The sequence below is a fragment of the Halyomorpha halys genome, unplaced genomic scaffold, assembly GCF_000696795.3.
Source record: "Halyomorpha halys isolate HHAL.00 unplaced genomic scaffold, Hhal_1.1 Scaffold4.1, whole genome shotgun sequence".
Taxonomy (NCBI): Eukaryota; Metazoa; Arthropoda; class Insecta; order Hemiptera; family Pentatomidae; genus Halyomorpha; species Halyomorpha halys.
In genome coordinates, this window is record NW_027116287.1 from 3,949,063 (window position 1) to 3,958,575 (window position 9,513).

General features: G+C 29.9%; 1 protein-coding gene across 2 annotated transcripts in view; it reads left to right on the plus strand.

Moving 5' to 3' along the window:
• Window positions 1–9,216, plus strand: part of SKIP (Shal K[+] channel interacting protein) — a 181,875-nt gene extending 172,659 nt beyond the window's left edge. For both annotated transcript variants that reach the window (XM_014432057.2, XM_014432138.2), the window contains 8 exons: window positions 1,272–1,356; window positions 2,672–2,749; window positions 2,852–3,008; window positions 3,781–3,899; window positions 4,535–4,732; window positions 6,655–6,805; window positions 7,501–7,632; window positions 8,855–9,216. In XM_014432057.2, coding sequence (XP_014287543.1) covers window positions 1,272–1,356; window positions 2,672–2,749; window positions 2,852–3,008; window positions 3,781–3,899; window positions 4,535–4,732; window positions 6,655–6,805; window positions 7,501–7,632; window positions 8,855–9,078 — 1,144 coding nt within the window. In that variant the 3' untranslated portion in view covers window positions 9,079–9,216. The remainder of the gene's footprint in view (window positions 1–1,271; window positions 1,357–2,671; window positions 2,750–2,851; window positions 3,009–3,780; window positions 3,900–4,534; window positions 4,733–6,654; window positions 6,806–7,500; window positions 7,633–8,854) is intronic.
• The last annotated feature ends 297 nt before the right edge of the window (window positions 9,217–9,513 follow it).

Genomic DNA, 9,513 nt, shown 5'->3' on the forward strand with positions numbered 1-9,513 from the left:
TATATTATTACTATTAGCTCTTGTGAAATTATGCAAGTTCCTGCATTTATTTTATAAGATAAGAGGAGTTTTCTGTCAAAAGCTGATATATCCACTTTTGGAAAATTATTATGATAGTTTCTTTAATAGATAAGTTAAATTTTTAATAAAAATTTTGATTAGTAACACCTATTTGATTAAGAAAAATTTCAATTTGTCAACAAAACCTGTACTTCCCATAAATGGTTATAATAATTTTTAATTGAAAACTCTTCTTATAGATGATATTGTTTATCATATTTAATATATTTCATTATTTATTTATTTATATTATTTAAATTCTGTTTAGTTTTGGCTAAGAAAGGAGTGAAGTAGAATAATGTTCAAAATTTAAATTTTAAAAATTTATTATTGCAGATTGTTAATCAATAAATTTGTTTGTATCCTTAATTCTATTGGTTTCCAATTCGCAATCTGCAGATGGGTCCAGCAACATATTGTTGTTATGCTTGAACTGTCTGTACATCTGAGAGAAAAATTTTTTTTTTTATTTTGTGTTTAAGCAAATTCATTTTCTATTCAAGCAAAGCAGCAATTCATTTTGAAATCCTATATTTGAGTGTTGTTTGAACAGTTTTCATAAATAAATTCAAATTCATTATGATAGAGTCTTAAATTAAAAGGCAGTGGGAATGGATTCCCTTTGCACCAAGTTGGGAGGCAGAATGGTATGTACACAGTTAAATTTATTTACTTACTTGTCCACAGACATTTACGGGTTATGAACCGCTGCTTTATTCAATAATAAAATCTATTAAAATTATTTTCAACTATTTTATATATCCCACATCTATTCAAAATAAATACCTACCTTTTTATAAATCAACTCCTGTTCTTATTAATCAGCCCCTAATAATCTACTGCGGTAAAAAGAAAATGATGTTTAAATAGAATAATTATTAGTGTTATCAATATATTTTCATTGAAGATAGCCATAAGTGCTATAACTGATCTGCATTCCGTTACCGAATTACTCCAAACTTGAAAGTGCAGGACCAAAGCCAAGTGTAGATTAAATAAGAATAGAATTATTTTTTTTATTGATAAGATCTTAAGTATTTTAATGTCTAAGTATCAAATTGAATTTTATCTCACTCCTTCCTGAATGTGAAACATTTTGACATATTCTTTGCATTAATTCACAGAAATATTCAGTTTTGTTATATTTACTCGTTCTATTTGGATGATATATTCTTTTTTCTTTTTAGATAGTGATATAATGTCTGTTTTAGCTCGAGGCTTTCGTCGCTGTCAATGGAAACAAGCAGGTCAGAGCACTTGGAGATGGAGGTGTACCATAGGCTTAGGCCATTCAATGTAATTACAATAATTTTTTTATCAAAATATAAACAATTTTAATTGTAATTTCTTTTATGTTGTTTTTTAGAAGATTGAATTTAATTTTTAAAAATAATGAAAAATATACATTGCCTTTAATGTAGGTAGTCTTTAGAAAGATAATTAAAGAATGGTTAACATGGCATTTATTAGTCTTTAAAAATTTAAATAAATGTTTAATATTTGTTTGTCTTCTTTAACAGTTTTATTACTATATTATCATGATGTGAATGAATTTCTTCCTTATTATCATTATCATCATAGGCACTACAACTCAGTACGGGTCTTCGCTACATCAAGACATTTTCTCTATTTCTCTCCATCTTTTGCAAGGGTCTGCATCTTTCTGTATATCAACTTCAACTTCATCTGCTCATTGTTTTTTCTGATATATAGTCCCTATTCTATCCATCTGGGGGGGGAGGTCAAGATTTCATTTCATGGTACCGCCACAGAAATATAAGCCAGGCCAAATTCAAACTGGCACTGCTGCAGTTAGAGGCAGTCAAAGTTGATGCTTTAACTCCCTCGGCTATAAATGGCCCATCTCAATTATGGTTGTCCTCTCTTTTTCCTTCCACATAACCAAAAATAAATTCTTAATGAACAAGTCACCATTAATTCTTGTGACATTATCAGCCCACAATAGTCTTCGGAGTTGTCATATGTTGAACCACATCCATTTTTTGGTTTGGGTTAAATTTGGTGTAACTCTACATTGTCACCATTCTTTACAGGTCCAAAAATTCTTTGTAAGATTTTTCTCTCAAATAACATTAGACTATTGGCACCCACACACGATAAGGGCCATGTCTCTCAGACATTAGTTAGTACTAGCCTAATTAATGTTTTATACAGTGATTTTTGTGTCTCTCAACAGCAAATGGCTTCTTACTGTTTTTACTAGGCAATAATAACATGCTTATATTGTTTGTCTCTGTTCCTCTGGTCTGGGCTTATCTAAATCAACCAAATTTGGAAGAACTTGTTTAATCATGGTAATCTAGAACAAAAACTGTTGAAGAAAGTAATACAGTAATTTCTGTTTATAACTGTAATTTTTTTTTTGGCTGGTCTTGGAATGCAATTATTAAAATTCTTTTTTACTATTATTTTTTTTTAATCAATTGATATTTATAAATTTGGTCAAGCAAACAAATGGGAACAAAATTATTTTTATTATTTCTTCTATGTGACAGTATGATAAAATATTAATTTCATGTATATTTCAGTTGTTATTTTCTTATTTTCATAATTAACTTAATGATCAATTATGTTTGATATAATGTTAAAGGGAAACGAGCCTCCAATTTCACCAGGCCACAGCTCTGACTACGCCGAACAAGAAGAGCTTCTCACAGACCAGCCTCCAGTGAGTAATTTTATTTGCTAAGTCTTAATAATTGAAATTACTTTCTTGTATTTTTTTACTTACATTTAGTGCTGTTATTTAAACTGTGTTACTAATTTTCAGGTGTGTGGAGCAAGCTCTGTATGCCAGAGGGTGAGAGGGCAGAAATGTGAAACTAAGTCTTTGAGTCGAAAGCATCACCATCATCATCATCACCATCACCATCACCATCATAAGTCTTCCCACCACAGCTCTGTCGAGAGTCTTCCTTCTGCTTCAAGTATCGGCATTATACTTAATGTTTTATATTATCAATTAAACTTTAGCGTTAAGGGAATTTTATTTAGTGCTTATTCTAATACCAAGACGTCATTTAATAGAAGGCTGGAGATAAAAATATTTTATTAAATTTAAACTACAGATGTTACTGGCAACCCATTGTTCATATCCTGACCTGACATTCTTAATTTTCTCCTATCGGATTTGCTATGATAGTAGCTGAGGTTTGCAATATTAAAGTAAATTATTACTTTGTGTTTGTAAGACAATTGATCATACAATTAGAGTTCAGTGCTCAAGCATTCCCTCTTTTAGCTTAAGTATGATAATAATGATGATGATAATAATTAGAATAGAACAGCTATTTCCTTAGTCAATTCTAGCAAGGAAATTTGTATATAGTAACAGAAGAGCAGGAGGTCTGAGGACTTGACTCAATCACTCAATACCAGCATTGCTAGGAAAATTGAATCTTTGACCTCCTGCTTTCCTGTTACCCTATTACAAAATAAAACACATACAGCATTGCCCTACCTCTCTCCCTCACTACTTCCGTTTTATCTATTTGGCATCACAAAAATCAATTTATTCCTCCATAACCTTTTTTTTTTCTTGAGTATAGAACGTCGGTATAGACTTTCATTTCAAAACTTAGATGTGATCTCGTCAACAAGTATAGTTTTCAATCTGTTTAATATAAAAGATTGAAATAATTTAAATTTAGAAATGATAAAAATAATTTTGTTTGCTATATAGATTTGTTTTATGACTAGGTACTCAAGCATTGGTATCACACATGGACGAGCAAGGTCCCACGATATCAAACCCGTTAGCTCGAGCCCTTATCGACAGCAACCCCAGCCATTATGATGTCGAAGCACTCAGATTTAAGGTTATATTTTATTTCTTTAAATTTATTATTACTGTGGAACCTCGATGTAGCAAACATTTTTTAAAATTCTCTTGAACTAGCCATAGCAATGAAAAATAAACCTTTTTATAATAAATATAACATATTAACAAACTAGGATATAAAATATTTAAAATCTTAGCAGAAAAAATCATTCTTGTGCAAAACTTTTCTTTAGTGAAAATGACCTCCATGTAATGCATAGTCTATGTGGTCACCTCAATGAAAAATAATTTAAAACTGTGTATAATAAGCATTGAGGTAATAGAACATAGAAGTATAGTTTATTTGAATATTTTTGTATATAATGTCAGCATATAACTAATATAGAATGATTTACAATAAGTAGTTAGTACTATTAATTTTCTAATTTTGCAAAATATGACTGCCCTCTTATTTCAATTGCAATACATTTATAATTTTTTATACCAATCTTATTAATTATCTTAATTAGTTAGGATTCTGTATAAATATCAATAATAAGTTTTAAATGTCTGAACCTCAATGTAATGATTTTTTTAAAAATCCTTTGAGATCCATTAGCCAAGGTTCTACTGTATTTTTTTTTCTAAAATAATCATAATGTTTTTTTTTATATTTTCAATTTATGCTTTTAGAAAGGTGATATAATCGAAGTACTTAGCATGAGTCGATGTGGACTTTGGCGTGGAAGAGTCAACAATCGAGTCGGACATTTCAAGTTTACAGCTGTCAAGTTGCTTCCCCCTTGTCGAGGGAGAACAACTCCTTCAAAATCCAGGCTTGCCAACAGACCTCACACCCTTGAACAGATGTTGGAGGCCATACAGATGGAGGTATTATTATTTTTTTTTATTTCTCAATATTTTCTTATCTTATTATCAAAAACCCAAAGTTTTATGTAGTTAAAAACATCTAAAGTATTTTCTAAAAGGTTCTGAGGTTTGTAATGAAAAAATGCAACATTAAAAAATTTGGCTAAATTAATAATATTAAAAAGAATTCTATTACAAAATTGTAATAATAATATGATGAGTTGTTCAGATCAGGAAAAAGTAAAATAAAATAAATTTTGTGAATGGAACAAAGATAGTAACATGATTATATCATAATCTGTTCCTCTCTTCGCCTCATGGTTTTCGAGGTGGGGCCACACTTGATTGTAGCTCGGGCAATTGTTTGCTTAACCTTAACCTAAATGGTTACTCCATGCCATCCTGATTTGATTTAACCATATTATTGAACTGACCTATATTAGGCTTTAATTTTTTTGTCACCATTAGAAGTTTAAGTTCATTCATCTTATAAGGTTTTTTTTTTTTATTAGCCACTCAGCACTTGTTTAGAAAAATTCTACCAAGCATTACATCGTTTTAATTACTATTATTAATCCCAGGAATATGCTTACTTGAAGTAAAATTAGAAATGAATTGGTTTGAAGAAGAAACTACATTCATTATATCAATGGAAATTCTAAGAAATAGATAGCTTCTATTAGTTTTTACAAGAATTGTTTTCTATAGGGTTTTATATCTAGTGTATTTGATTACAATAATAAGTTGAAGAAAGAAAAGATACATATAGTTCTTTTATAGACTTCATAGATATTAATATAATCAGCAGACATTATTATTGCCTTTGATTATTCAAATAATAATTTATTTCGTTTGAATAATTCAATAATTGAATTTTAAGAATTCTGAGATAATACCTTCAATTGTAAAACTTGTTTAAATAAAAAATTGTGCGTATCTTTCACATGCAAGTACTCCTAATTTGTTCTTTATGATAATTATTCTTATATTTTTGTTTAATTGATCATATGGAATGGCAAATTTTAGAATTTCCTCTATTAGTTTTTTTTTTTTTTTTTGCAATCCTATCCCGCACCATCACTTTTGAAATCAAACCAAACCAATCAGTAATATTAAGACATTTTTTATTCTTTGAAATAGGAAATTTCCCCACTAACTGTTTTATTACACATGGCCTACGTGCAGCTCTGGCATTGTGCGATCATGTGTGGCTCAACCTTTGTACACCATTCCTTCTCTCTATCCTCCATGCTTCCTGTCTTACAGAAGGCTTCCTTATTGCTTTATCGATTCCGGGCCTACCTCGAGGGTGTGTTCTTTTTACCTTAAACCTTTCAAGCAAGACAATGTTTTGGCGTTGGAGACAGCCAAACCTTCTTAGTAGAATCCCTGTAGTTATGATCCAGGGCTCGGAGAAATGTGTAAATAGTGGTACTAAAGTGGATTTATTGTAACTGATTTCATATATCTTAAAATTTAAAACATGTTTTGCGGGAAGATGGTCAGATTGGTTTAAGAAAGGTACGACAATAACAGAAAAACTATTTATTAGTAACATACTTTCTTCAGATTGTAACTAACCTTATCTCTTCTCTTACTGCATATTTAGAATTTATTTATAGAGATGACCTATTTGTAGTTACTGAAGTGGACAAGGAACTTTCCAGTATTAATAATAATAAATAGTTTTTTGCTATCTTATATTTTTTTTACCTAGGTCCAGACCATCTCATACAATTTATTTAATACTGACAAAAAGTTTAAATAGCTCTTATAGCACATATTTTAATACTTCTTATTGAATAAAAATCATGTCTCAGGGCATTAATGTGGCTACAGTTATATATACAGATTTAAAAAATTAATTCCTCCTTAAGGCGATTTTCCAGTTTATTAAATATTTTCATTATTATTGTTATTCATTGTTTTTTATGTGTTAACAGGAACATATGTCATTATTCGTTTTAAACGGATATGAAGACCTCGCATCATTCTGTGAAATAACTGAGGATGATCTCGACTATCTGGGCTTCACTGATCCTGAACATAGAGCCAAAATTCTTGCTGCTGTTCAAGTTCTTCACGATTTTGAAGGTAATTAATTTTTTTTTTTTATAGTCTTTCTGTTGTTACTGAAGCCTCTGTTGAAGTTGATGAAACTTTTGTTTTATTTTGTATAACTATTTTGTTTGAAGATTATTTGTTGACTAACTAAGTAGTGATAAAAAAAAGTACACGAAATAATAGAAAAAAATATTTATTAGTCATCAATGTTTCGCTCCACTTTGTAGGGCTTCATCAGAGTCAATAAAAACAAGATATAAACTTTGTATGAGTTATCTAAGGATAATATAGAAAGTTGTATAAAAATTATATAAAAAATGAACAAAACAAATTAAAAGTATATAAACACAAATGAATAGAATAAATTAATTTCATTGTTCATTTAGTACAATTTTCTATTTATATTTTATTACAGCCTTGTCATGCTTAACAATGTTGTCAATTTTAACAAATGCCTTATCTCTCCCTTATAGTATTAACAAATTCCTTATCTCTTCCTTATAGTATTACAAATGTTTGTGTAAATTAGCGAGTTAATTGAAATAGCAATAGTCTGTTTGCTTGTTTATTAGGTACTTCTACAAAGGCAGAAAGTGTATTTATTATCAATCATTTTCTTCATACCAATCTATTCTAGATAGTATGGAGGAACAAATGTGTTTATATTTATTCTGTATAAAATAAATTCATTTGTATATTAAGAATTTTACTAATTTGAATTTTAGTTTGCGATGATGAAGAATGGTTAAACAGCATGGATTCGCGCGAGCCAAATGGAGCAGGTGACATCCTCTCCTTAAAGCAACCAGAGACTGAGGCAAACAATTTGAGCCAAAACAACACCCTGTCCAAAACAGGTATTTTGTGATCCTTCAAATATCATTATTGATATTTATTAGTCTAGAATTTAATTGGGTTTTTCATGAATGACACTTTACAGAAATAAATGGTGAATGATTTTAGATTAAAAAAATGTTTTTATAAATTAAATTAAAAATAGGATCCATTATCTATCAAATACTACAAATAAGGAGTTGCTAGCAAAAACCCCACTAGTAAAAAAAAAAAATAATAATAAAATAAAAAAAATTATTTGGTCATATAATGGTCAACATTACTAACATGAACACAATAGACTCGTCAAATGGTAATTTGATACCACACCAGTGGTAATTGGTGCTCCTGTATAAACCTCTATCAATAAGGTGCTTCAGTAACATCTATATAGGGTATAAATATTATATTCCTACTCCAGTGAGTCATGTATTCTCACTACTGAACATAACAGGCAAATTCAGACCTTGGAGATGTGATTCTTGCAATGAGTTGAAGGAAAAACAGGGAGTGTCTGCTTAAGAAATACTTAAATAAGAAAAAAAAAGAAATAGACGTAAAATTAGTTTAGGCAGTGATAGAGGAGAATTGGTTTGGTCATGTCTCTCAATTTCCAGAGAGCTGTCCTGGCAAAGATAATGTCAATGAAAGGAGACCTCAAAAAGGTAGCAGATGGTACAGGAACGAAATTTATGGATAGGGTTCTACAAGCTGGTATCACACTGCTCAGCAGAAGAGGAAATGATCAAGTTTTTTTGATTTGACAATAGCATCTATATCGTATATAAATATAATATTATTCCTAATTCAGTGAGTCATGGATTCTCACCACTGAACATAATAAAAGCCAAATTCAGACCCTGTAGATGTGGTTAAAAGAAGAAGAAACTACAATATTGTAATCCATTGATTTTTTTTTTAAATGAATTTGATAAAAACTAATACATTTTCCCTTTCTGCATTAGTTCTAATAACATCCCAGATGCCTACAGAGTATTTACGAAAAACAAAAAAATAGGTGCTTATGGGATGAAGAAGTATCATTTATTTTTTTTTGATTTCCAAAAATTGTGATTTTCTAACTGGTGTGGTTTTTGCTGGCAACCTCTCAAATGGTACTGACAAAAAATATTATTAATAACTATGTTTAGAATTCCATAGTTGTGTTGAGTCTTATAAAATCTATCTTCATAAATCTACTAATTTTAGCAATTAGTGGATAATAAAATATATATTTGTTGGTAGGTGAAGGAAATTGTGATAAAAGGGAGGGCGAAATCGGAGAGACTACATTCTTGCCAAACATTCCAGTTAGTCGATGTGGATTAGAGACAAAAGGTGGGAGCGAGAAGTCGACGGATTCTGGAGTCAGCTCTAGCAGCGGATCGAGCTCACGCCTCATCAAGGCCTCGCGCCCGTCGCCGCCTGCCTACGTTAACCACATAGCTCTTACTGAACATTCTAAATGAATATCTTATTGCTAAATAGTTATTGAAATATTTATAAATTAGGAGGAAAAAAATTCTAATTTGTATTGAATTAGTGAAATTCTTTTGGCAAATTATAAAATAATTGAAATTAGATGAAAAAAAAATGTTTTGATGTTTTAAAAAAATGTCCGAGATGGACTGTCTTTTTTGACGCTTATACAGAAAGTATTATTATGTGCCAACGTTTTTTCTCTTCTTCGAACAGTTATTTTCAAGTCAAAATGCTTAAGTAGTTAGAAAAGTCTGAATTGAACACCAAATATTACACATTTTTCATTATTATTTTCTTGTTTGTTTTTTTTTAACAATTGACTGACCAAGTATGTTATACAGATATTTAACTTGGTTATCTTCTTTGCAATGGTTATTTTTCTCAATTGTTTTCTATGAATATTGAGGTTACCCTTGTACAGT